This window comes from Labrus bergylta, chromosome 5 (genome assembly GCF_963930695.1).
Source record: "Labrus bergylta chromosome 5, fLabBer1.1, whole genome shotgun sequence".
Taxonomy (NCBI): Eukaryota; Metazoa; Chordata; class Actinopteri; order Labriformes; family Labridae; genus Labrus; species Labrus bergylta.
Genome location: NC_089199.1, coordinates 17,416,053 through 17,442,495, shown reverse-complemented (window position 1 = coordinate 17,442,495; position 26,443 = coordinate 17,416,053). Strand labels below are relative to the sequence as shown.

The 26,443-nt window shown below is 41.3% G+C and overlaps 2 protein-coding genes across 8 annotated transcripts in view; one reads left to right on the top strand and one right to left on the bottom strand.

Moving 5' to 3' along the window:
• Positions 1 to 1,256: 1,256 nt before the first annotated feature.
• tacc1 (transforming, acidic coiled-coil containing protein 1) overlaps positions 1,257 to 26,443 on the top strand; it is a 30,744-nt gene continuing 5,557 nt past the window's right edge. Inside the window, exons 1-7 of one of the 4 annotated variants that reach the window (XM_065955043.1) lie at positions 1,257 to 1,416; positions 19,614 to 19,723; positions 22,097 to 23,588; positions 24,075 to 24,110; positions 24,450 to 24,513; positions 25,169 to 25,358; positions 26,279 to 26,343. In XM_065955043.1, coding sequence (XP_065811115.1) covers positions 22,168 to 23,588; positions 24,075 to 24,110; positions 24,450 to 24,513; positions 25,169 to 25,358; positions 26,279 to 26,343 — 1,776 coding nt within the window. In that variant the 5' untranslated portion in view covers positions 1,257 to 1,416; positions 19,614 to 19,723; positions 22,097 to 22,167. Of the gene's footprint in view, positions 1,417 to 6,789; positions 6,969 to 17,899; positions 18,523 to 19,613; positions 19,724 to 22,096; positions 23,589 to 24,074; positions 24,111 to 24,449; positions 24,514 to 25,168; positions 25,359 to 26,278; positions 26,344 to 26,443 lie in introns of those variants that run through there. The other 3 variants (XM_065955042.1, XM_065955040.1, XM_065955041.1) reach the window with 3 other exon arrangements.
• aggf1 (angiogenic factor with G patch and FHA domains 1) lies at positions 7,028 to 14,257 on the bottom strand. Of its 4 annotated transcripts, XM_020633888.3 has the most exons (16): positions 14,153 to 14,239; positions 14,020 to 14,068; positions 13,660 to 13,847; positions 12,275 to 12,374; positions 11,968 to 12,176; positions 11,570 to 11,701; positions 11,276 to 11,476; positions 9,840 to 10,278; positions 9,574 to 9,685; positions 9,384 to 9,435; positions 9,182 to 9,283; positions 8,923 to 9,088; positions 8,719 to 8,798; positions 8,497 to 8,624; positions 8,317 to 8,416; positions 7,028 to 8,210 (listed from the first exon to the last, which is right to left on the bottom strand). In XM_020633888.3, the coding sequence occupies exons 3-16, from the start codon at positions 13,837 to 13,839 to the stop codon at positions 7,965 to 7,967; spliced, it is 2,247 nt and encodes a 748-aa protein (XP_020489544.2). In that variant the 5' UTR covers positions 13,840 to 13,847; positions 14,020 to 14,068; positions 14,153 to 14,239; the 3' UTR covers positions 7,028 to 7,964. The 4 variants fall into 4 exon arrangements, with proteins under 4 accessions (XP_020489544.2, XP_020489542.2, XP_020489545.2 ...); XM_020633886.3 differs by having other exon boundaries at positions 13,660 to 14,068; positions 14,153 to 14,257; XM_020633889.3 differs by lacking the exon at positions 9,840 to 10,278 and adding an exon at positions 10,997 to 11,066 and having other exon boundaries at positions 14,020 to 14,218.

The following is a 26,443-nucleotide window of genomic DNA, read 5'->3' as shown; positions in this document are numbered from 1 at the left end:
GTGAGAAATCAGGGAGAGAGAGAGAGTGGGGAATGACATGCGGGAAGGGAGCCACAGGCTGGATTTGAACCTGGGCCGCCCACTTGGAAGACTATAGCCTCCATATATGGTGTACGCGCACGAACCACTGAGCCACCAGCGCCCCAACATGCATGATATGACTCTTGTTTTAATCATCAACCCAAGCAAAGTACGATGCTGTTGTAAGACAGGTTAAATATATATGTTACTGCTGCTGGTTCTGTCTTGTCTGCATGGTGTCTATTGTACTCAAGCAAAAAATGTATATACAAATTGAAGTTAAGATACCATCGCTTTATCAGATGTGTACCTTTCATTTGATTTGTATTGTAGGCAACATTTTTTTTTTCAATTATTTTATTTTAATTCATTTTATCCCAAACAATAGACACCATGCAGACAAGACAGAACCAGCAGCAGTAACATATATCTTTAACCTGTCTTACAACAGCATCGTACTGACGTTCACATTCCCCCCCCGTCCCGAGCCCAGTGCAGAGCAACATCTATTTGTCATACAAGAATAATAATAATAATAATAATAATAATAATAATAATAAAAATAATGAGCAAATGATGAAAGAAAGAAAAAAATAGAATTAAAAAAATATATATATTCTTTTTGTTGCCCTTTTTTAATTTATTTTTTAAATTGTTGTTGTTGTTGTGTGAATGTTTTTGTTTATTTTTATTTTTTGTAGGTGACATTTTGATACTGAAACACCAAAGTGGCAAAACTGCTTTAAAGTGAAAGTTCTGCATTTTATTGAATCCAAATTACAAAGAGTAAGCATTAAAGAACACTTACAGTATCAAAAATAGTCATGATGCAGAACTGAGGGATAAATGGGGTTAACCTATGATGGTACTGAAGTACAGAAATTAAATGAATGTACCTACTTCCCTTTGATGACTGAAAGAGGGAAACATTAATTTGAAGTTTAACTTGTAAAGCTGCTGCATGAAGCTACTACAGTCTATAGCAATAAAACATTCTTAGCGAAACATGGAATTATGAATAGCAAAGGTGGAAATAAACGGAGCAGTATGCATGGAATTGATAAATAAAGCAGTTGAGAATGTCTTTACTGGTAACTTCCACAGCGTAAAGTGTGACAAAACCCTGTAATGCTCTGAAATCTGCTGTGTCTTTAAAACCCACTCTGTACTTGGCTCTTTGCCCAGAAAGTTCATTTCCCTTTTCCCATTCAGCCACATGGACTAAGCTCCAGCACGCAGAGAGAACAAGTATTTTCACTCGGAGAGAGCGGCACCTCCAACTGCAGTCTGAGCAACAACTCCCAAACAGGACTTTTACGGACCTCTTTCACTTTCTGAGGACTTTAAACATCCCAGCAGATCTGTCACAGCCCGTCAGCCCTCCCAGAAGTCAAGGTATGATTTACACTAAATGTGACAGCCGGTCTGTCTGTTTGTCAGGTGCCCCGTTACTCCTATCACAGTGTGCTCAGTGGAGTATGTGTGCTTTAGTAACTGTGTGTTTTCTGGTATTGATCTGCTGACTTTTGTACAAATGTCAGAAGATTCATTCAATGTGTTATGTTTGGTTTAAAGAGTGCTTGCCGCCATGTTTGAACTTTTGTATTTTTGCATTAAAAGACAGAAAAATCTATTTTCACAAATCTCTAATTCCTGTCACAAGTAGATCTAGCAGTTTTTTTGTGGTGAAAAGTAACTGTTCAGCTGTACATGTTAATCTACTTGTGTTCATTCATGCTACTCTCGTGAAAACTCTTAAGACAAATGCCAGGTTTTAAAAAAAGTTTTCCCACATAACATTCGCCCTGGAGGAAGAGTTCAGCACAAATAAATGAATGGAAAGAACTTAGAATAAGGTTCAGACTAAAGTTTCCCACAGCAGGCAGCAGTTACCAGGCTGTATAAACAGGATGCTTGTCTGCACACACGCACACACACACACACACACACACACACACACACACACACTTGCCGGTTGATGCTCTGGTTGAGTGAACATGCTGAGGTACCAGCACTGCTATCAGTGCTGTTGATGTAACGAGCAATGTGACGTCTTTGTCCATAAAGTGAGCGCCTTGTTGTGTATATCTGGCTCGGAGGCTGCATCATGTGACTGACTGTGCTGCTGAGGTTTCTGGAGGATTTTTCTCAGAATATGAGGTCATAGGGAGTGAGACACACCCAGAGGCCCGGGCTCTGAGCAGGAAGGGCCGAGGGTGGAAGACGTTGAGCTCTGACTGAGTAAGAAGAGTAGGAAGCAGTAGTTGTGTTGGAATTCCCATTCAGTTTTGGGGCACAATCATTTTAGCATGGATGTGGTGTTTATACTCAGACACATGGCAAGAATGCTCACTTCACTTTCCTCTCAAATATAGAAACAAAACCCCCTCTGAAGGCTTTAAAATAATTACATAACATACTTTTTTGCAAGAGTTTTCTTCCTGCACATAGTGTAATTTCCTAACAGGAAAAGGACCTTATCAAAATGGGTTTGAACACTTGGCAAAATAAAAACATTCACATTGGAATGTGTCTGGAATGTGGATCATTTCCTCTCAGCTCAAAGATCAAGCTGGATGACTTTTGAACCCATGGAGGCATTTAAACCCCAACATCCTGACTTCTCACATGAGCATTCATATTCAAGACAAGTGTATGGTTTGTACTAGAAGCTCTTCTGTTGGCTTACTGAGCCCGTATTCTGTGTTGTGACTTATCGTGGCTCAGTCACCAGTGTAGACACACATCGCTGGGAGGGCCGAGTGCAGCCCGGAAGTGAAGTGAAGTGAATTGGAGGGGGGGAGAAGTTGAGTCAACACAAGGCTGTTTCTCAGACTTGTGGCGCTTCTGGTCTCGTGGCTCTCAATAGCCACAGACAGAGATTGCGATAACAGGACAGACGCAGACAGACAGACATAGTGAGGATATATGAAATGAAACTAGCAGGGAAGGTTGATTTTCTGCCTCTGTCAGGAAAAAACAAAGAAGGGAAATAACTGAAACGACCTTCAAAAAGACTTTTGCCGCTCTTCATAAGAGATTTATTAGTTTAGTTTATTTGAATCTGGGACAATGTACAAAATAACTTATTAGTCTCAAGAGAGAGATGCTTTGTACCAGATATAGCTAACTAGCTCATCTCCATCTGTAGTCCCTGGGCAGATGATGGCAGATGTAAAATACAGATCAACCAGTCATCTATCTATCTATACACACACATGCACACAAACTTTATAAGAGAGAAAAAGAACACAGAAGAATATGCCGGTGTTAAAACATTATGTACATGTTTCACTGAGGTGGAGAAAAGTTGTCGAGATGACAAATGAATGCTGCCAAGAATGGTTCTTTAAAATCCATTTTCTTGACTTCATGGGAGAAAGAGTGGATGTTAGTGTTTACTGATTGCATCAATGTAGGCTACAAAAGCACAAAGGCATCAAGGTTTTGTTTGAAAAAAAGGGCTGGTTCTGATCATCAGAAACGTGCTCGTGTCAACCTTAATCTGATACGTCTTTCATCAAGATTACTTTCATAGATTGGATAGATTTCCCTTTTTTTTCCTGATGTCTCCACCACGTTTACTGTCCACATGGCTTTGACAAAACATTTCACTCAGTGGAGGGGCGCAGACTACAAAGAGAGGACTCCTTTTTGTGGAGCTTTTGTCTTCACTTTGTAGCACTCACATGACTGCTTTTGTGAACACGATATATTACAAAAGGTCAATGATATTTCACAATAAGCTGAAAATACAATACAATAAGCTGTGGTCAGCATGGGGCAATGCAGCACATAATCTCTTTACGCACGCAAATGCAGTTCAAGATTTTAAATAGTGCAACCAACATAATATTTCCTCGCTGTACCAAAATTACAGACTTCAGTTACAACCAGCCTAGCCCAGCCCCAGAGCACGATGGAAAGTAGTAGAAATGTAGAAAAGAATGACGTCTTGCCTTGTGTTGTAGGGAAAAGATGAGTGATGGTGATGGAGTCTCTTTCCTAATATCACTCAGTATCACTAGACAAAAGTCTTTACAGTCTACCAGTTGATGTCAGGCTCAACAAGAGGAAATGTGTGGAGAACTCCCCTCCATCCACAGGGCGGCACATGGGAGTAAGAGATTATACTGTTAACACTTCATTTCCAATCATATTCAGCTTCGAACGCCGAAGAATTGTGCAACCCAAAGTCGTCAAAGCATAGCTGGTTCCTACTGTTTTTTTTTTAAAGAAATGAAGCCACAATGCCACAATGCCTTATCACACAACAACTAATCTGAATACCAGAAGTAGCTTCTTAAAAGCTGATCCTGAACTCTTACCAGTTTGGTCTCCAAAAGTTGTAGCCCTTAAAGTTCCAAACCCTGAGAAAAGTCCAAAGTAGTCCAGAAGACTAAATCACATTAAACCTATAACATTCATTTATTATGTGTTCTGTGCTCAGTTTATCTGAGTCTAATTCATTTAATTTAATTCAGTTACATTTGCTATTTTATTGAACCCTTTTTTATTCAGTTTTTTTAATCCATGTTACAAATGTAGCATTGTAAGCTTAAAACATTTAGCTTTATTTGATTACATTTTAATTATATGATAAATCATTTTATTTTGAGACTGACAGTGTGTTCACTTTGCATGGGTGTGATGAATGCTATTTATAGAAAGTCGATGCTTTCCTTACCTATAACATCAGATGTATCTTGTCATCTGTCATGACATAAACCTTATCTATAAACCTGAAACAATCTTCTGACAACAGAAACATGCACCTGTTATCTACAGATAGGAATCACTCCCTTCTTTTTTTTTTAAATGCAGGACAAAACTGTTTTCACAAGCCTGTGTGATTGGCTTCATGTGTGTGATGCAATGTGTGGTATGAAAGTGGGTGACTCCTGCCTGCTCCTTGAACTTTGACCTACATAGACAGGGTGGAAGACAAGGTTAGTTTTAGAGGGAGAGCAAATTCTAGGTTGTTTTAGCTTTCAAAACTCTCACCCCTCAGGTCTTTTGACTGATTCAGTTTTTCTTTTTTCATTTTTAAAACATTGATCTTGATGTGATGATGTACACTGCTCAAAAAAATAAAGGGAACACTAAAATAACACATCCTAGATCTGAATGAGTGAAATATTCTTATTAAATACTTTGTTCTTTACATAGTTGAATGTGCTGACAACAAAATCACACAAAAATTATCAATGGAAATCAAATTTATTAACCCATGGAGGTCTGGATTTGAAGTCACACTCAATATTAAAGTGGAAAAACACACTACAGGCTGATCCAACTTTGATGTAATGTCCTTAATACAAGTTAAAATGAATTTGCCAATCTTGGTGTTCTCTGGCAAATGCCAAACGTCCTGCACGGTGTTGGGCTGTAAGCACAACCCCCACCTGTGGACGTCGGGCCCTCATACCACCCTCATGGAGTCTGTTTCTGACCGTTTGAGCAGACACATGCACATTTGTGGCCTGCTGGAGGTCATTTTTTTCACCTCCATGCTCTGGACACTACGCTGACAGACACAGCAAACCATCTTGCCACAGCTCGCATTGATGTGCCATCCTGGATGAGCTGCACTACCTGAGCCACTTGTGTGGGTTGTAGACTCCGTCTCATGCTACCACTAGAGTGAAAGCACCGCCAGCATTCAAAAGTGACCAAAACATCAGCCAGAAAGCATAGGAACTGAGAAGTGGTCTGTGGTCACCACCTGCAGAACAACTCCTTTATTGGGGGTGTGTTGCTAATTGCCTATAATTTCCACCTGTTGTCTATTCCATTTGCACAACAGCATGTGAAATTGATTGTCAATCAGTGTTGCTTCCTAAGTGGACAGTTTGATTTCACAGAAGTGTGATTGACTTGGAGTTACATTGTGTTGTTTAAGTGTTCCCTTTATTTTTTGAGCAGTGTAACATGGCGAACCTATGGCTCCCTTTGTAAACTCAAAGTAGATCATTTTCCATGTTTATTTTGTTGAACGATAACATGCTGTAAACTTTTGTTTTATTGGCATCACGGCAGAGGCTAGCTGAAGAATCTCAATGACTTGTCATTTCTATGACTCCGTTTCAACTCAGAACCAAACGTCTAAGAAAACATGCTTCCACTTGCCTGGGGGAAAAAAAGTTGCCTTTTTTTCACTGCAAGCTAAAATTAGGAATGTTCTCTGTGTGGGAATAATATGCACTGACACTGATCATGTTATATTAACACTCCTGTGTCGAGTTGGAAAATGACATTTCAACAAGGCCAGCCAACAGAAGAGATTGAATCACTCGTTTGGTATCATAAGCATGTAAGAGGTTAGGGAGGGAACTTAAATAAGCAGATTTTGGCCTGAGGGACTTGATGCATGTTTTGCTCAATGACATCTGAAGAAATTACATTAAGAAGAACCTGCACCTGAAAGAACAGTGGCCCAGTGTTTGCTTGAATGCTCCTGCAGTGTGTGGAAACTGGTCAAGCCAGATCTCTAATGAAAAGAAAAAGCCCTGAGCCACATCTACACCCAATGTTTGAATTCCCAATTTATCTCATGACTCTCATCGTCTTTTTACGGCTGAGACTTTCTACCCAACATAACCAGGCACAGAGGACACAGGCTGATCCCACCCAGTTTTATAACTCTACAGTATCGGCTGCTCAATGTGTAATTGCAGTAAGAGCAGCTCAAGCGAGGGAGGAGACTTTAAAGAGGGAGGGACGGTAGGATCCACCTGTCAGTAGAGAAGAAACCTGACAGCACAGTGACTGAATTTACTGACGAGTCCAAGAGGAACGCAGGAGCGTATGCCAACTCGCTAAAGGGAACGTACTGCTGTCATGTTTGGTTGTTGACTGTAGAGAGAGAAGATCAAAATGGGTGGAAATATAAGTCAGAGGAAGAACAGCAGGAAATCCAGCTCAAGGAGTCCCGACAACAGTGTCATGTGAGTCCATTCTCTCACCTGTTTGATGCTGACTTGATTTAACAGACACTTGAAGAAAATCTGTTGACACTCACTGTTTATTCAGTGACTTCAAACAGAAGTGGAAGTTGTTATTCCTCTCTCACGTTCGTAGATAGTTACACACAGTAAAGAGTGAGAATATGAAACATAGTATACTCTGTTGTAAGCTACAATAACTGAGCTTGTAGGCACATTTGCATTCTTTTTCCGTTCGGTGCGACAGTGGCATCTCTTCAAGTGTAAGCTTGCACACACATGCAAATATTCACACACCCTCGAAATGAACCCACAGATAAAAGACTGCACACTGATGGACTGTTTGATGTGTTTGCTCACTGCCCTTACGCAAGTATGTGGATGAGTCTCTCCATGTGCTTTAGAACAAACAAACCAAAGACTGTAAAAGAGGATGTGATGTTGGCAATGAATCAAACGAGAAAGTTTTCAAATTTCACTCTGCAACATTTACTATAAAAAAAAAAAGAAAGAGAGAGAGAGGGTTTTAAGAATGTTACACACAGTAGTTTTGATTGGTTTAACATGACGAGTTAGGGGGTGGTTTAAACAGATCCAAAATAGTCTCTTTCATAGCACGATCTCATTATGAGAAATATCGCTTCACTGTTCACTGGAGGCAGTTCATGTTGTGTTGTGAGGCCCGGTGGCCGCTCTGCCCTCTGTAGGTTTAGACTACAGACACATGGACCATCCTCACACACAGCTGGTCTTCTTTTTGGACTTCAAAGTTTTTCCAACAGTTCAAACAAGACGTTCTAGAAATTGATTGTGACATCATTGTGGTCACGTTCAGTTCTCTTCAGCAATGTTTCCTCACGCTGAATGCTGAGCTCAGCCTAACTATCTTACATTCTGACTTAGTTTGCAGACAAAAGAAAAAAACTCTTTTCCCATATCAAACATCCCATCTTATAATTCCAATATGAATATGTACAGCGTAATCTATTACTAACTTTGTCATTCTGTTTCAAAACCTGGTTGTGTGTCTGCCGTCCCGGTCTCCTCCGATCTGACCCAGGATTTGGCTGAGCTGTTCTGCTGTGTTTTAGGGGACAGTAGGTCAGGCTGGCACGTATCAGCAAATCTCTCTCGTGCTTTCTCCCAGTTCTTCTGAGACTTTGATTTGGTCAGAGAGACACTATCCAGGGACACGGCAGCAGCGGCCCCCAAACCTGACTGAGACTTCCTGATTTTCAGTTCAATCTGTCGAGAAATGAATGAGAAAATAATGAGACAAATACATTACACTGTTTCAAAATACATTTAGTCCAAACAGATTCTTCAATAAGACAAAGGCAAATGGACTTACCGGGGCTTTCATTCCAGTCCCCCCTTTACCCAGTCCCTCCCCTTTCTTCCAGCCCATCTTTTCCAGCATTTTCCGTCCTTTATTGACTTCACTGATCTCCCTTTAAGACATCAGAGAAAATAATGATCAATTCATCCGTTGTTTTCTTCTAAAGCCGTAAAACATTGACAATATACTTACTTATGAACGGAAGCGGGTGCATCATCTCGCTGGAAGACACCCTCACTGCCCACCGTCTGTCTCCTAGACTCTGCTCGGTCCTGGTATTTTGGGTTTTTCAAGGCTTTGGTCCCCTCAAATTCGCTGCTCTGTTTACAGCAAGCACAGAGGTGTTTGGCTTTGTGAGGACAAGAAGTGATTTCACAACTTGAAATTACTGCTGCTAGACAAGATAACACTGACCTGCAGGCCATATTTAGCCTTCATCTGCTTCAGCTCCTTTTGTCTCAGAGCTTCTTTATCTTCTTTGGTGAGAGTGGGGCCTGTAGGGGGATACAGAGGAAATAGAAATCTCACAGGGAGGAACAGTTTATAAATTGAGAAACATTCCAGGCTTTTCAAACAGTTTAGCAACAATATATTTCTACAGGTCTTTAGATGGTTCACCTGTTGTCTCCTCTCTCCTGTGCTTGCTGAGGTGAGCCATCACCTGACCAGGCTCACAGCCATCACAGGTATCAGTCCCAGAGTGTATGTGGAAGGACAGCACGGTCTCTCCCATCTTCACCTCATCCCCGTGCATCAGTGCATGTGGCTCACTATTTGTTTTTGGCTGTAGAGGAAAAGATTTGTTGAAGATGTCATTTCTGAGTTAAAGCTTTATGGTTTTTTAATAAGAGTCAGAAAAGAGAGACAAATAGGCCACCTGTAAGATCCTGTTGCCGTTGATGACGGTTCCGTTCTGGCTCCCCTGGTCCACCAGCATGTAGCCCTGCAGCTCCTGGTCGAAGTACACCTCTGCATGGAACTAAAACCAAACATTTCATAATTAGAGAAATATCACATAACTCTGTAAAACATCATTTAATTGTTAATCCCTGTAGAGAAATTAAAGAACAAGTGGATACCTTGCTGACTCCCATCTCTGGTATTCGGACTGCATGGTCCATGTCTTTCTCTCTGCCACAGAAAGAAAGCAGGTTGTCTTCAAAGCAGCTGGGTTAATGTTTCTCAATAAGGCAACTTGTTCCTAAACCCCACATTACCACTTTCGAGTGGTAGGATCAAACCTTTAGTTCAAAACACAAAAGAACAAACCTGCCGATGGTGGCTGGAGAGTCAGCTGTGATGATGAACAGAGTGCCCACCTGCAGCACTGGAGATCTGACCACTGTCACTCTCACACAGGGCGGCCAGATGTCTTTGCCAGCTACAAAAAAAGAAGCCCACATCATAATCAAAGGTGCGCTTTCAGAGTGCAACTGATTTAAGTGCTTTAAGCTTCCTACCAGATTAGGTCACTGTACCCAAGAATTAAAAGTTAAGATGTGTGCTCTGACCAAGCTCTGAATTGCTCCCCTCACCTTCCTGTATTTGAGTCTCCATTTCTAACTCGGGGCTTCTCTGTGAGGGCGAGCGAGAAGTTGATGAGACCGAGGGAGTAGACTCCCACTCCTCCCTCTCTGACTCTGTGATTTCACCCTCTTCCGGTTCACTGCTCCCCTCAGAGTCGTCGCTTTCGGTCAAGCTCTTTTTCTTCCGCTTTTTAGACTTGGATTTCTTTTTTTTCTTCCTTGATCCACCTCTATCTTCACTGGGTGAACCGTGTTTCTGTTTCTTTCTCTTTGAAGAGGATTTGTCTTTCCCATCACGGCGATTTGAAGTGTCTCTTCTCCGTGGTGCCACATCTGGGCTGCGAGACCTTCGCTTCAGATTGCGTGGTTCTATGGTCCTTTTGGTCATTTGTTTTTCAACCCACTCAGTTTCTTCTTCTTTCATCTTAACCTCAATAAATGCCAGTTCCTGCCATCAGACACTCAACAGTGAGATCAACATCCTCAGTGATGGTCACTGACAGTGGGCTTGTTGGCTTTGTAGTTCCCATATTCCATTTCATGTCTGATACTGTTTTGTGCACGGTTTCAGTCTTCATTCACTTTAGGCCCTCACCAAATGTAGTGATTTAATATGACTTTATATTATTTTTGTAAGTACAGATTATGAAATCCAAAAAGTTCTGGGGACTTTTTCACTGGGGAATTCGCTGAGAACTACATACCATGGGGACTTTTTTTCAGTCTGCAATTGCACCGCCATGATACCTACTCTGGCACAGGAGCTAAAAAGGTTCCTCTAAACGTGGTTCTAGGAAAGTAGTTCATAGTTTCTGCGGTGCAAAATCAATAAAAAAGCTGGAGGGTTCCAACAGTTCCTAGTACTATGAAAACATTCCTGGGAAAAGCCTATTGAGTCGTTGGGGTTCGTTACACTACATAGATTTTAACAGGTTTGATAACCTATGAAATAAATTAGTGAATAGATCATTTAAGTTCAACCTTACTTTCATAGTTTGCATGATCACATTGTGTTGCAGTGATCACAGGCTCAGTATTGACCGCATGACAAGCCTTTAATCATATTTACATGTTTAAAGTGTTGCTGTGTGCATAACTACTGTATGTTGACATAAATCTGATGGATTATGGCCAGATTTTAAAATGGTTTCTATTAAAAGATGTACCTCTGTGGGAAGCAGTTTTCCAGAAAGAAGAAATCTTCATTTTAGCCAATGAGTTAGTCACCTCTTGCACCTGGGTCAGAGGATATTCTTTTAGTCAACTAGCTTTGAATTTATACAAAAGAAAAATAAGCAAATATTTGAAGACTGAGACCAAAACAAGCATGCAGATTTGACACATCACTGTTTTTTAGGGAAACTACAAAGTCAAAAGCCAGCTGTCGACAATCAGTATAAAATGTATTTTTGAATGCAATTGTTAAAGATTAATGTGTAAGATACCTTATCATCCTGGTGTGAGTACTTCTTGGACCCTTTCTTAAACTTTCTGCCTTTCCTTTCAACGCCGCTGTTGTCTTCAGAAGGCTCTGCAGTGGTTTGTGACGCAGGAACCTCAATCCGGGAATGAAACTGGTAACGTCCACTCTCTGCATCACAGTAGTAGTAAATGCCTGTGTTGGCATCATAATACAGCTGACTGGCCTAAGGTTAGAGAAAAAAAGAAAGTGTTCAGTCGTAATCCACATTTTCACTTTAGGCGGGGTGATTTTAATGAGAAGGGTGTATGTGACAAACCGAGTCGTAGTAGAAGCCTGTGCTGTGGTCATAGTACATGCCAGTGGTCTCATCAAAGACAAACCCAGTCTGTGTCATGGCTTGTTCAGCGGTGGCCCTCAAAATATCAGCTATGGATCCTCCATCACCATCCTGAAAGAGACAATTGCATGCCCGTTTATCACAGGCTCTAGTCCTTGAATTGCCGAGTTCAGCTAACACTCTTGCAGCTTTGACATGTGTCATTCCCCACTCCCTGTCCCCAACTTCCGACTCTATCCACTATCCTTCATGGTGGAAAAAGGCTTCAGAGCCAAACATCTTCAAAGAAAATTCCAACACATTTATAGAAGCAATTTTAACATTTATATAAGCCCTTCTTCAAGGGACTAATAGTATAACTAACTCTTTAAACAAACCTCTGCTGAAACCGCAACACTGTTTCCAGCTTGTTCTGACACAACTGCAGCTGCATTAGTTGTCGACACCTCAGCTGCCTCACTGCCATCATCAGCCACCACTGCTGCCTCTGTGCTCAGGACTTCCTGACTGTATGAGGCCTCTGTGTCCTGGGTGCATGAGGCCTCTGGGTTCTCAGTATAGCCGCCATAGTAGTAGTTGTAATAATCTAGAAAGGAAAATTGATATATTTTGAACATCTTACTCCTTTTCTGGCTAAATGAGACATTCATTAGGTGTAGAAATGTAGTTTAGAAATTAACACACCAGTTTCTGTCCATACATATTCTTCTGTTTGAGTTTCACAGTCGACTCGGTCCTTATCTTTCTTCTTCCGTTCATGAATCTCAGCACTCAGCTGGTCAACCTGAAACAACACATTTCAAATGAATTCGATAAGCAAACTTTCTTGAAAACTTCACAGGAAAAACATAACAGAACTCAGACTGAATTATTTCAGGGTGTACTGCAGTGTGACAAAGCAGACTTGAACAATAAAGCTGGAAATAGAACAACTTTCTTTAGTTCACACAAATACACTTTAATTCAATCAGTGTTAAGAAGAGCTTTCTGAAAACGCAGCACATTTGATGAACATGGATATTGGTTAAAATATATTATGAGGCTGTCTTCTTTAAAAGGTAAAACATCCTTCCTATATTTCTGTATTGCATTTAACCCCTTATGAACCAGGACGCAGTCTGAGATCCTCTGGCAGAGCACTACTGGCTGTTCCAAGGTCCAGGCTGAAAACTAAAGGGGACGTGGCTTTTACTGTCAAAGCCCCCAGACTTTAGAACAGCCTGCCAGAGGAGATCAGACATGCAGAGTCAGTCCCTCGTTTTATTTCTCTACTAAATATATTATTTTACAAAAAAGCTTTTACCCTATGGTTTCATTTTGCATTTAATCTTGCATTCTATTAGTCTCAGTGTTTCCCCTAGGTTTACAGCGTTGTTGGGGGGGGGAGTGGGGACATGCCGACATGCTGACACGACGACACAAACACTTGAAGGAATCTTGGTGTTCATGTGTTACTTTTAATGACAGCTGTCCTTTTCTATCGGAAAGGTATCCTTAAATGACTTCTTTCCCTGGTTTCCAACTCTATCCACTATCCTATCTCTACAATAAAGGCACAAAAAGCCCAAAAATAAATATGTATATATTGGAGGCCGGGGGCCGCCCCCCCCCCCCCAATATAATGGTAGGGGAAACACTGCAGTCTGCTTTTATTGTCTGTTTTATTTTACTGCCATGTTTGCTTTTATTGTCTGTTGTAAAGCATAATTTTACCTGTATTGAAAACTGTTAGTAAAGTATTGTTTTAATTATACAACCTAAGACTTATAACAAAGTGAGATGTGTCAAGATCTGCTAAGCATTTTTGTAATATCTGACAATACAAAATAAAGTTATATTGCATAGCATACAAGGTAATATTTCCATTTTTACCAAACTGATTTTTTTTTTTAAGTTGGAGAGATTTATAAGCTCTAGGTCTGATATTAAGAGTGTTTATATTGACACAAATGAAGGGCCTTTTCGCCCCCTTTTGTGTGCATAAACAAACACACTGTCTTGAAAAGCTCTGAGCCACCTGCATAAAGAGGCCCGTCTTATTTATTATATAAAGGTAGTCGTGCGCTGACCTGTTTCCTCAGGTCCTCGTTGTAGCTCTCGGTGCTCCTCTGCAGCCTTTCTGACTGGTTCAGTTGTTTGTGTAACTTGTCCAGCTCGGCCCGGCACTCACTGAGCTCCTGCACTAAACTCTCCACTCTCAGCCGGAGATCAGCGAAGTCAGTCTGCTTTTCGCCATCCTCCTTCTCCATCAGTTCAACTGGAGACGAAAACATTCAACCGTATTGCTCAGGCAGCGAAATAAAGTCTTGCGAAAGACGTAGCACTTGGGCAGCAAAACTTATAGTTCAGTTTATGAATGAATCGTTCAACGCAGGACACTAAACCAAGCTAACATTATCATTAGCTTCGTAACAGTAAGGTACATTAACTTTTGCTTCGTTTTCGTCTCCTCCTCGGCAGCCCGGCACATGAACCGACCTGAAAGTTGAAAATAGACATTTTGTAACTGCCCTGTGTTTCCAGCAGAGCTGAGTACATGTTTGTTGATAATAAGACAGTTACAGTTAAAACTGATGTTATGTTTACTGTCCCGCCTGTTCGCAACCGCCATTTAGCATTACAGCTATCTACGTCACAGCGGAAGTGCTTCTTCCTCTGGTTTGGCGGACTTGTGTAAAATGTGCACAACTCGGGAGTCGGAGAGCTCTGCTGCCCCCCCCCATCGAACCAGTCGAAACTTTATTGAATCTAGTTGTAGCTCGAAATTTGGACATAAATTATTTTTCAATTTCTAAATTGTTTCTGAAAATAACTATGGAGCCCGGCAAGCGTCACAAAACTACATATTGTACTTTATCTGCTCCTACTGTTGACACTTGACTACCTAATTGTTTTTTTTTCTATTATTAAGGAGGGCATTGATGACATTAGCCTGTAATGTATGCTCGTATGAGGGTTAGCTTAGCTTTGTATTGCCATTCAGAAGTGTAATTGGCTTCAAACTGTCTTTTTATTGTTCAATTTTCTTAGATTTCCAGCTGTAGCTTATCGAAATATCTGCAACTTAGTAGCCTAGCCTATATATGTTTTACAGATTTATTTTTTTAACTCTTAATTTATTATTCAAATCATACAAATAGGTAAGCAGCGTTTTCACAATCGCATTCGTTATTAACATGTAATTCTGCTTTATCACCACTAGATGTCAGTGTGGCACGTTGATTCTGCTATTTGCTCCCAGTATCGATTACGACGAGTCCTTTTTGTCCCTTATAGTAGGCAAAAATAGGACGGCTGTATGCTAACATAGTCTAAGTGTTGAAAACATTGTCTCATTTGCTTTTTCTCCATTGGCCTTCCTCTATTTCTTCTGTTTCTTAAACACATACACAAATTCCTCTGCTCATTTTGTCATTTACTTCCTTCCTCTGCATGTGTGTCTTATTTACACCTCCAAAGGGCTGGTGGTGGCTCCACAATTGGCCTTTGAAAACGAGTACCGTCTCTAACTATGGAAAGGATTTTTTAAAGTAGTGTTAACAGAGTGTAACTATATCGGGTTTATGTGCTCATGTTATCACTGCATTCCTTCTGAATCATATGTGAAGTTACAGAGAATAACTATTGTCACTGGATGTGAGGCCTGACATTGAGGCTTAAAATAAATGTGTCTTGAGTCTTATTTTACAGAGACAGGCAGAGTTTGAGCAATTCAGAATAACTTCACAATAGTAGAAAAGAGCCAGATTGCTTTTCTTTCCTTTCAATATTCATGACTTTTTTTTTGTCCTCCCAGTGTGTTTGAAATCTGAGATCTTTTGAGTTTTGTTTGGCTTTTGGTGGAGCATCAGGCTCCTTGGCAGGAGTTGTAGTGGTGGTGGTGGTAGAACAGCTTTGAAGTATATGGGGCTTTATCTTGAAACACACAGCTGCTTCGTCAAGGTACCTACTGATGTTTATTGATGCCATTTTTAGACTAGACAAGCAGATGTAGAGCTGCTGTCTGTGAGCATTGTTACTGTGTTTTGAACTGGGTGGAGAAAATTTGTGTTGCTCATGTTTCTTTTTCTTTTGATTTACTCTGAGTAAATAGTTGTGATTTTCTGTTAGAGATGGTAAAATGATCCCTTTCTTATGTAACCTACTGGCCTCTGGCTAACCACTGGTGCAGAGAGCACTTCAGAATAAACAGCAACTCAGTGGAAACAAAGAGTTTAATGCTCTTTTCATTGACAGACATGGAGAAAAATAACTTCTACAGATGCAGGAAAACAAACCTCTGTCAGACTTTCTCAGGTGTTGTTACTTCATCACTTATTTGAACGTGTTGATGAAGGATTATTGGCTGTCTATGCTGTGCATGTAGAAAATAATCTTTTGTTCCAATAAGCCTCAGCTCTCCTCTGTGACTCATGACTTCAGAAGCCTGGTGATTATTAATGACATACAAGAAAGAGATACAAACCCCAGAATAAAGGAAAAGGTTGACTCAGAGAGAGATGTGATAATGTCTTTGTACTACCTCCCGACTACTACTTGAACATAATAAATGCAAGCAGAGATTCCCTGTGCCTTAACTGTCGCCTCAAGCTCCACCAGACCCAGACTTTTAATAAGTGGGCAAAGGACGAACCCCACCCTTTCTGGTTCCATGTGGAAACTCTGAGCTTGACTGAGGCACGATTTTCTCTGCTTCTCTGGTGGAATTTGGGAGGAGTTTAGTTGCTGCATGGCCAAGCCAGACCTTGAAGGAGCTTCTGGAGGGGGGAAGAGTTTTATAAAAACAATACACAGAGGATGCATTATCAGGCTCTATGAATAGGCTCACAAAACCAAAACTCTCAGGTACACAATCCCGGTGGACTTATTGTAAATGTACTAAATCATATTAGCCTAAATGCACACACTTTAAATACCTGTAAAGGACCTCAAAGTGGCAGTTTTTCTTTACTAATAATATCGATGTTAACGTCTGTGAATTTGCCTGTCTGTGAATTTGCATTTACTCAAATACACTGCAAGGCATAAAATATACAATTTTCAATTAACTTATCCATGTCATTAACCAATTTCTTGAAAGATGAGTTTGAATTTTTATTATTAAAGTATGTCTCTGATTCTGCAAGCTTAGGTTGGTTTAGGTTAATTTCAGGCAAAAGCTTGGTATTCTCTACTCTTAAGAGACCTAGGAACAACATGCATTGACCTGCCTTTGGATGTTGGGATGCACTGTGGCCCATAGGTGAACAGCAATTAAGAAAAATAATAATGATGAAATAAAATTAATTCTTCAAGTGTTTATTAACCAGGAACTACCAAATACTAATTAATCTGGGATTTGTATTCATTTGGCTTTAGGACATTTTGGGACCTCCAGCCCTGGATTTCTTAAAGATAAGACAAGGTTTTTCTATGCTTTTAAATGGTACATAGATCTGGATGTGATCCATATGACAATTACTTTAAATGCTGTCTTTGCAGTCTGAATGTCTTTGTATGATAGTGTGTGTAAAAAACAACAGCAATGGGCCCAATATGGAGCCCTGGGGAACACCACTGGTCAGAGGGTACTAAATTGAGAGCACTGATCACAAAAAAATGTAATTGTAATATCTGAACCAGATATTAGCAATAGATCATTTTTAGTCGTTGTAACTTGTAGCAGTTTTTTTCATGAAGTTTGTTTCTCTCACATGTCATAGATGATTTACATGAAAGTCCTCTGTTGACTAACTCAAGTTAATGTCTTTTGGCTTTATTTTGGTAGCATTTGTTTATTTAGAAACATTCTCTTGTGCAAAACATGGGAAGGGATGTGAGGCTTTCTTTCATTTCCTTTTCCTTGATGACTTCAAAAAAATTGTACATGTGTCAGATGGTACAATGGGGTTTAAGCTTCCATTATTATTGTATTCAAGGCAATTATTCCCTGTCAGCGCTGTGGTTTGAACTGTTACCTCAGACAAATTGAATCCAGCCAGGTAGATCTCCTGAGGCTACCCAACATAACTGGTTCCCCTGGTCATGCTTGCCTGCCACTGGATGGGAGGGACAGTTAACTGTTAAACTGCCTGGGGGAGCAGAGAAAGCTTAAAAATCCAGCCCCACATTCCTATCCCCTCTTTGGGCTATAAAGTGTGGACAGTGGAGCCCCAACAGTTCAGCTCCTCCTCCTCCTCCTGTGTTTGTTTTTTTGACTCCCTCCTCCTGCTTCAGAGTGCACGAGCGGTTTGACAGGGACGTACCATTCTCCGACCACAGGGGAGCTCACTTGGTTGAGTGCGGAGAAGCTGTTTTTGTTTTTAGAGCTTCAAGCTTCCTGCCCCCCCTTGCTGTGCTTTCTGTCAGTGGATCGGCCCGAGGTGGAGGGGAACAGTTGGAGGGGGGTTTCAGAGGAGGAGAGAGTGAGAGCAGCATTTGGGAAGCCAGCTGATCAGAGCTGAGGTATTCTACGACTGAGGCAGAGGAAGAGGGGTGCGTGACTGGAAAAACAAGAGAAGATAGAGAAAGCAGCTGCAATTTCTTTTGAATTTATGAGCAAGCACATGAAAATATAGGCGCGGAAGAGACATGTTTTCTCCTTTTCATGAGAAAAATAGAACTCACACGAAGAGAAATGCTCTTGGGAAAGATGTGAAAGCTGTTGGCAGTGTGGGAATCTGAGGAAGAAACACACAGAAAAAAGGATCTGTCAGACTCACTCTGGAAACCCCATCTACTGAAAACTTGAATCAGCAGAGGGTTGAAGAACCTTCTTGGTAAAGAAACGGAGGGATGTCTTGGCTGTCACCAGTGTCATGGGCCAAATGGACATGGACAGCAGTACGAGGTGGAGAGGAAGAGGAGGAGGCCAGCGGAGAGAGGGAGCAATTTGGAGAGAGAGGAGAGGAAGAAGAAGAGGAGGAGGAGGAGGAGAGATCTCTAAGCTGCAGGCAAGTGTTGTGCTGGAGCCCCAGAGACTACTAAAACTGTGATTCACACTGTCTGGACTTGCATATTCACATGTGTGATCACGTGTGCTTGTGTTGTCCACCTGTCAGGTCGAGGAACCTCTTACATTCTGAATATTAGTTGAAAAGGGCAGATGGAAAAACGTGTCTGTTCCTTTTTTGCATCAAGGATTTGTGTTTGCATGCAGAAATGTCAAATGTCTTCTAGCTGATCTGACATGTTTCCGGCCTTGCTGTGGTTAAACTGTTCTGAATGTTTTCGCTGGTACATCCTCATTGCTGTGGCAGCACACACTCCCAACACTACAGCCAGGTAGTTTAATGATGTAATCATTGCTCACAAACATGGCACATGCCTTACTGTCTCTCTGCTCCTCGTGTTTGCTCGGATGTGATCTCAACCATTGTTTTCAACTCAGTAAACAAATCGTTCACACTTTCTAGGTTGATCAGCAGTTATTGAATCAGAGCCACGTGGATATCTGAACTACAGTGTGATGTGGCACCCTGAAGTGATCAGATCACATCACTTTCTGTCGCTGCACTACGATGTTAGAATGTAGTTGTACTGTTATTGAATCTTATTTAAAGATGGATGTGCAAATAACTCGTATGCTGCTCAGTGTTATACCTCAAACTGTAAAGGTTTGATGTTACAGGAAGGAGTTGGCTGCTTCATTTCCTCTTTCGATTACTCAATCTTTATACCCTAAACATGGTTGGCTTCAGCCCTCCAAACAGCTTTGTAAGGGAGCATCTGTCTCGCATGAAAGAACACATTAACTTTAAAGAGGTTTAAAAGGCTGTTAAACGCTGTCTTATACTCTGGTGCTCTAAATCTGACAGAAACTATGGTCTTGTACTTGCTCACATAGCACATGTCCTTGCTGTAAGTGCAGTTCTGTTTATTCAGGTGTTGTTTACAGTTACACTGCCTGTTAGAACTGTCTGAGTGTACATAGTTTCAGCATTTACTCCTCAGTTATGCAAGTATCAGTCCGTCATCCAACAGTCTAATGTTTTTGAATATTTGGAAACTTCATGCTCTCTTTCTCCGTGTCTCTCCTCCACAGCTCTGACTCAGAGGGTCATTTTGACACTCCTGAAGCAGCAACTCCTGTCCGCGCCCCTCCCACCATCCCAGGAGAGCTGGAGAACAACAACACTGATGCAGGCAAAACTGGTGAGGCCACTGCTGAGCATAAAAGACACACTCTTACAGAGAGAGAGAGAGAGAGAGAGAGAGAGAGAGAGAGAGAGAGAGAGAGAGAGAGAGAGAGAGAGAGAGAGATAAACAGAGGTAGAGTCAGCATACTCTCTGAGACGTAAACACGCTACCTTGGAGTTGCAGAAAGTTCTCATTATAATTGCAGAATCTAAAAAAGGTTGGAAGACGTGCCTTTTCAAGCACACATAACATAGTGTAGACGGGGGGGTCCCTTCTTTGAGTTGCCATGGAAACAAGAGTCTTTTAATGTTATTGTGAGTGAACCCACATTACATCATGGTGCAGTGTTTGTCTCTCTTCAATGAGAGGGAAAACAATTCTAAATGTATCGTACGCCTAAGCCATTGTTATTAGTTAAAGAAAATGTGATTTGAACTTTCGGGCATTGTAAATTCTACTTCTGTGTCTGAACTAGGAGTCAGGTTCTCCATGTCAGAGTAATTGGATACATGTGCAGTCTGACTGTTTTAGGAATGTACCAACCTGTTGCAGTTTAGCTTAAAAGGGGAATTTACCTGCCTTTTTTTAAAGCACTGTACCAATAAGAGAATATTGGATCTACTCATGGCTCATACAGATGTGTAATTTCAGTGTTTTATTACAGGCACCTAAGGCTAATGATTACCTAAACATATCCTGCATGCTTGGTATGTGAGCTGGTATGCACCCTAAGAGGATTTTGGGTGTGATGATGGCAGAAGCATCACTGTCATTTGAATCACTAAGAGGCGGAGCTTAAAGTAGAGTCAGTGTGGGAATGGCCTTTGCTCTGGAATTCAACAGGTTCAACAAAAGCTTTGGTTCCCCCCTGTTTTGTGTTGATTACTGATAGAGGTCACAGTGAAGGGAGGGACTGAACAAAGCTTGTTATCTGACTCTTTAAGATGTAGGAGGCCATTTGTTTATGTGGGGCAGTTCCTTATTTTCTAAAATTAAATTGTTAATGTTAAAAAAAAGAAAAAAAAAAAAAGAAGATTTTCCAAAAGTGCACATTGTAAAAGTTAATCTGTATGGAGCAATGAGGGAGTTCACTTTTGACTCAACCACAAACATCTGCTTCTGCTGCGGCTGTGAGTAAAATCCCGGCAGCGTTTCGTTAAAATGCCACTAAAGAAACTTCAACATGAACATGCTGATGGCTGTGTTTGTCTGAATGCATCCAAAGTCTCCGTTACTGCTTCAGCATCAGTGTGTATATTATTCAATTTAGATAAATATTATTACGATTTATTGCAGGGTTAGAGACTATGATAGAAACAAAAAGTTAACCTTAATTGATAACACTGATACTTGGGTGTTGTGTTGTATTTGTCATGTAGTAAAAGCCACTCCACTGAGGTAATACATGTACAGTTTATACTGTTTTGTGATGTTTTGGTTTTTAAAAAAATATTCTAAATGTTGCTTTCAGCTCAAGAACATCACAATATAAATGTTTGTTTGGCTGAAAAAAAAACAGCTACAATGCACAGGAAGATGCTCTAGATTTATACAACTTTATATATCCCAGTAGAGCAATTCAGTTTACAGCTCACCAAGCGACATAAATATACACAATACAAACAGAGTGGTACTAGTCATACTAAAAACAAGAAAGAAAATGATGAACAAAACAATTTGTTTATCAAATTTATATTACACCCCATGGTTGAGGTATTATTTCAAGGAAGCTAAGTGGCATGTCCCCGTGCTCTGACATGTTTTGCCTTTACAAACACAACAGTGAGAGAACAAAAACAGGAATCTTATACCTGCCTATTGAATATGCATGTGGTGGATTTAGTGAGAACATGTTTCTCTTGGCATGTCGGATTGCAGGAATACTTTGAGGGTGACACTCTGGCGACACACTAATCTGAAAGGAAGTAGGTAGAAACACAGCAGGCCGTGCTAGTATCCTAGCAACATAATATTACAGGAATATGGGAGTATGACAGCCGTATTGAAATATGGTGATGTATCAAACTGTTCCCTGGAGGCAATAATTACACAACCACCACCTCTGTCCCCTGTTGTTCACAAAACAAATAAATCATATCTCTCTTTTTACTCTCTTGAGAAATACTTGGTTTAAATGTTGTAGCCCTCATAGTAAGACATCACCATGGCAACAGCAGTTACTGGATCAGTTGGCTGGCTTGTAACCAATCAGACATCACCTACATCTGAGTATAGATTGATTGGAGAGATGATCATCAGCAGAAATACTGTACATGCTGATTTAAATATACTTTACTTTATACTTTATTTCAGACCCATAGGTCCATATCATTATAAAAATGAATATATTTTCTGGTTAATGTTTTATTATCTAATTTCTTTGACCAGATGTGGATCAGGAGGAGCACCTGATAGTGACTGCTCCTTTCGAGGATCAGGATATTTTTCTCAGACACAACATGGGTCAGGATGAGCCGACGGTCCCCATGGGTGGCCCGCTAGAAGTAAACATCCAGACACTGGAAGCGCAGCAAACAGAGAATCTCCCAGAAGCCTCGAGCTCTGTGCCAGACCCTGCTGCTGCATTCTCAGTGAAGGAAATGCCCGAAGCGGCTAACAAATGCAGAGTGCCAAAGTCTGAGCCACACCAAGCACCAGTCCCTGTCCTAGTTGCAGATCCTGTCACAGATGTGACTCCAGTTCTTGCTTCTGCTCCTGCTCCTGCTCCTGCTCCTGCTCCTGCACCTCCTCCTGGTCCTGCTCCTCCTTCTGCTTCTGCTCCTGCTCCTGCTGCTGCTCCTGCTCATGCTCCTGCACCTCCTCCTGGTCCTGCTCCTCCTTCTGCTGCTGCTCCTGCTCATGCTCCTGCTCCTGCACCTCCTCCTGCTTCTGCTCAAATTCCGGAGCCAGACCTAATCCAAAGCAGTGAGCCTGAGTCCAAACCAGCTTCAGAGCCCACTGTTCAGAAAACAGAACCAGTTTGCATTGACCTGGAAAAATCAGAACCTGTTCAAAAGACTAAATCCAGTAAGTCCAAGCCCCCATCGCTGAAGCTGAAGACCTCTATGAATGAGCTCGCCCAAACCAATGAGGAAGAAGAACTTCCTGTTCCCCAGGCCTCGTACAAATTTAACCCTGACCAGCTGGATGACAGCTTTAACCCCTTCACAAGCGGTGGATCTAAAATACAGAACTCTCCCCCGCCTTGCGGTCCGAGCTCTCTCCCCAGACTAGAGCCTCTCGGTAGCTCATTGTCTGACTGCGAGGCCAATTCAGCAGCTTCAGCAGAAGCAGAGACGATGGAGTCATTATCGGAGCCAAAACCTGTGATGCTGGAGTTTGGTCTGGACAAGGAGACGGTCAGCAAGCCGCCTCCGAGGAACTTAGGTGGCAAAAAGAAAATCAGCAAACTTGCAGTTAAGAAGCAGAAGCCCAAAGGATCAGAGGCTTCCTCTAAACCTGCACCAGAACCCACAATTTCAGAAACAGATTCTCAACCAGCACCAGAACCGGTATCAGAACTTCCCCCAGAGCCTTCTTTGCCAGTTTCAGACTCTGCCGCACCTTTGAACCTTGACGACGTTCCAATTCCTAAAAAAGGAACATATAACTTTGATCCCAGTCAGTGGGACGATCCTAACTTCAATCCATTCGGTAGCAGTGGCAGCTCTCCTGGGCTACCTAAGGGCTCCTACAGTTTTGATCCTGATCACTTGGACGACTCTGTGGACCCTTTTAAATCCTCCAAAACTCTTAGCGCAGAGGACTCGTCCAGTAGTGTCCCACAGCCGGAGGTAAAAGTGAAAGATGGAGGCAAACCGACAGCAGGGGAGAAGAAAGTGAGGCAAATTCCCAAGAAAAGCAAAGAGAGGACAATCAAGTAAGTCAATGTTTTGTTGTGCTTCTGAACTTTCAATTCCGTTTCATTTGCCCCCAAAAATACAAATGCACATTTCATTGTTATCTATATTCTCTTTAAATTTGCTCCAGAACTCATTATTTCTTTGGATGATTGTTATGGTTGGATGCATACTACACAATGCTTTAAGCACATGCCAGACACTTGCACATTGATGCAATTCCCATACCGGTTATATATAGACTTTCAAAAGGAGCTTCTAGCTGTCGGTGGTCGGCACTATATTTAGTTTTTCCAGGTCCATCTGCATCTTGTGTTTCTTTTCAAACTTGAAACTATCTGCTGAGATTCTAACATGCTGAGCTGAACCCTGTAGTCACTCACACACTCTCCTTTCTCTGTTCTTCATCTTCTTCATCAATACCCCCCTCATCCTTCATCCCTCCTCTTCCTGTCTGTTGTGCAACCCCCCAAAACTCTGCTTTCGTCCTCCACTCTTGGCCTCAGGACATCTGAACAAGTCAAGTTTCTCTGTTTTCTGTTGTAAGTACTCTCTCTCTATAGACGCTCTTTTTTTTCCCCATTGCATGCTTGCTTTCCATTTTACACTCATCGTGGCACGTGCTGCGTTAGAACTGCAGTGCTTAGGGAGAACGTGAGGGAAATAAATGTCTGCCTCTGTGTCACCTCACCTCAAAAAGCATCCCCTGCTACATCTGCAAGGTCATTTGAACCGTCTTGTGTCCCTTCCAGAGGTCTGGCACATATATCTGTTATAGATATGAGAGGGAAGAAATTAAAGTATCTAAGGAAATGCTAAATCTGAATCTCTGAATCTCTATATTCTGACGGTTTTGTTGTTATCATGTGCTTGCCTTGTAGGAATTCCTGTAAAGTTCAGAAGTATGACGAGAGCCAGTCCTTGGTGCTCGATGTGTGCAATAAGGTACCGTGTGACTTTGTGTGAGAGTGTTGTGTCAGGCCAAAATGTTTCACCTTACTGCAGTGACGCCGCAATGTCCATTATTCAGCAGCTGTCGCACACTTTGGCCTCGCTTCTTTACACACACACACACACACACACACACACACACACACACACACACACACACACACACACACACACACACACACACACACACACACACACACACGAACACACACATAAACATGGTAACACAAGCTGACAGGAGCATCAGCAGTGTCTCTGCAGTGCCTGTTTGGCATGATGACAGATCTGTGACTTATCCATCTGCAGTCCATTATTAGAGAGCTGCTCCTGTGTGCCCTCCACATTATCACCTCTGATAAGATGTAATAGATACAAGAGTTGACTTATTGTTACACAGATTGTCAAGGCAAACTATTGTTGTGACCACCCCACCATTATAAAAAAAAAATTGGTGATATCTCAACGATTGTTTTAAGTGACTTTTATGTATAAAAAGTACTGTATACACTCAATGCTCATCAACATTTCAGCTCTACAACTGTACTATTTTCTTTTCTTTTAAAAAGAAGAAGTATTTTCATTTACTCAGCATGATTTTTTAAATGAAAAACCCAGGATTGATGTTAAACCTGTTGAATCTTGTCTCTAGGAGGAGGACGAGGTGGTGGTTCAGACGCCAGAGATCACTCAGCGGGTTCATCACGCCACAGATGAGGAGAAGCTTGCTTCCACAGGCATCATGGGTCCAGCAATAGACAGCGAGGAGGAGAGAGAGGAACCTGAATGCTTCAAAGCATCTGCCACGATACAGCCGATCATTGAGAAGTCTGTTTTGGATGGTATGTGCTGGAACCCTTTCATGTAGAGAACGAGTGTTTAGAGCTCATTTAGACTTCAGTGGAAGGACTTTCTGTTCTTTGTTATCTGTTCATGAAGCACTGCATGTTTTATGATGTGAAGCAAACAGCACAAGTAGACTAAATGATACTGATAACATGTGGTCTGTTTGATTCCTTCTAACTTTCTAACTTTATGTTTGATTCTTTTTAAGACATTTTCTTTTTATTGAGTATTATTTTATAGATAATCTATTTAGGTTAAGTGTTTGCATGAGGTGTTCAGGATGTAGCCATGGTCAGAGGAACAAAGAGACAAGAAAAGTCAGCACACTAAATGTCTTTCAAGTTTTCTCTATCTGGGTAAGAGCAGCGTACAAGACAGCAATGGACACGTTTCAGCACTAGGCTTTCAGTGTGCTGACTTTTCTGTCTCTTTTTTTAGCCTTGTTGCAGTCGTGAACCTGAAACGTTATCTATTGTCGAGTGTGCTCCTTTTTTTCTATTTATGATCAGAGGAATGCCTAACTGTAAAATGACAACAAGGAGACTGAGACTGTAACATAAGAAGTTCTGTTAGACTATTGGAGAAGGAAAAACAACCGTCGAGAGGAGGAGAAAAATAGAGCAAGCTTGCACAGCAAAACACCTGTCCTGGATATAGAAAGTTAAAAATATAACACTTCTAAACAAATGCTTCACACAGTTGGGTTTAAAAACCAGTCTGTGGCAAGTGTTGCAGGTATAAAACAACATTTTCTTATCTTGGAATCAAGACGATTCAAAGAGAAATGAGGCTCAGGTAAGCTTTTGACAGATAGCCTTCTTTGTTGATCTGTTTCTTTTTTTGTTTCTTAGGTATACCTCATAAGTTAAATTAACATTTCTAAATCAATTATGTACTTTTTCTTTTCTCCTCAAAGGTGCTGAGTTTAAGACGTCAGATCACTTTGAAGAGAAGGATCCCTGCAGTCTGAAGGATGAGACGGTAAGTGGACTATAGAGAACACAGAGAGGGATGCCTATATGAATAATTCAACATTACCAGCTTGTTTTGCACTTATTGTGCTATATCTCAAATAGGAAAG

What these genes read in the sequence shown, in the direction of transcription:
- aggf1 (XM_020633885.3), bottom strand. Translation starts at nt 14,128, where the DNA reads ATGTACTCAGCTCTGCTGGAAACACAGGGCAGTTACAAAATGTCTATT. An exon ending in ATATGTATGGACAGAAACTG is followed by an intron (nt 12,177 to 12,274) that starts GTGTGTTAATTT and finishes TTTCCTTTCTAG; the next exon opens with ATTATTACAACTACTACTAT. An exon ending in AGGCTAAATATGGCCTGCAG is followed by an intron (nt 8,625 to 8,718) that starts GTCAGTGTTATC and finishes TGCTGTAAACAG; the next exon opens with AGCAGCGAATTTGAGGGGAC.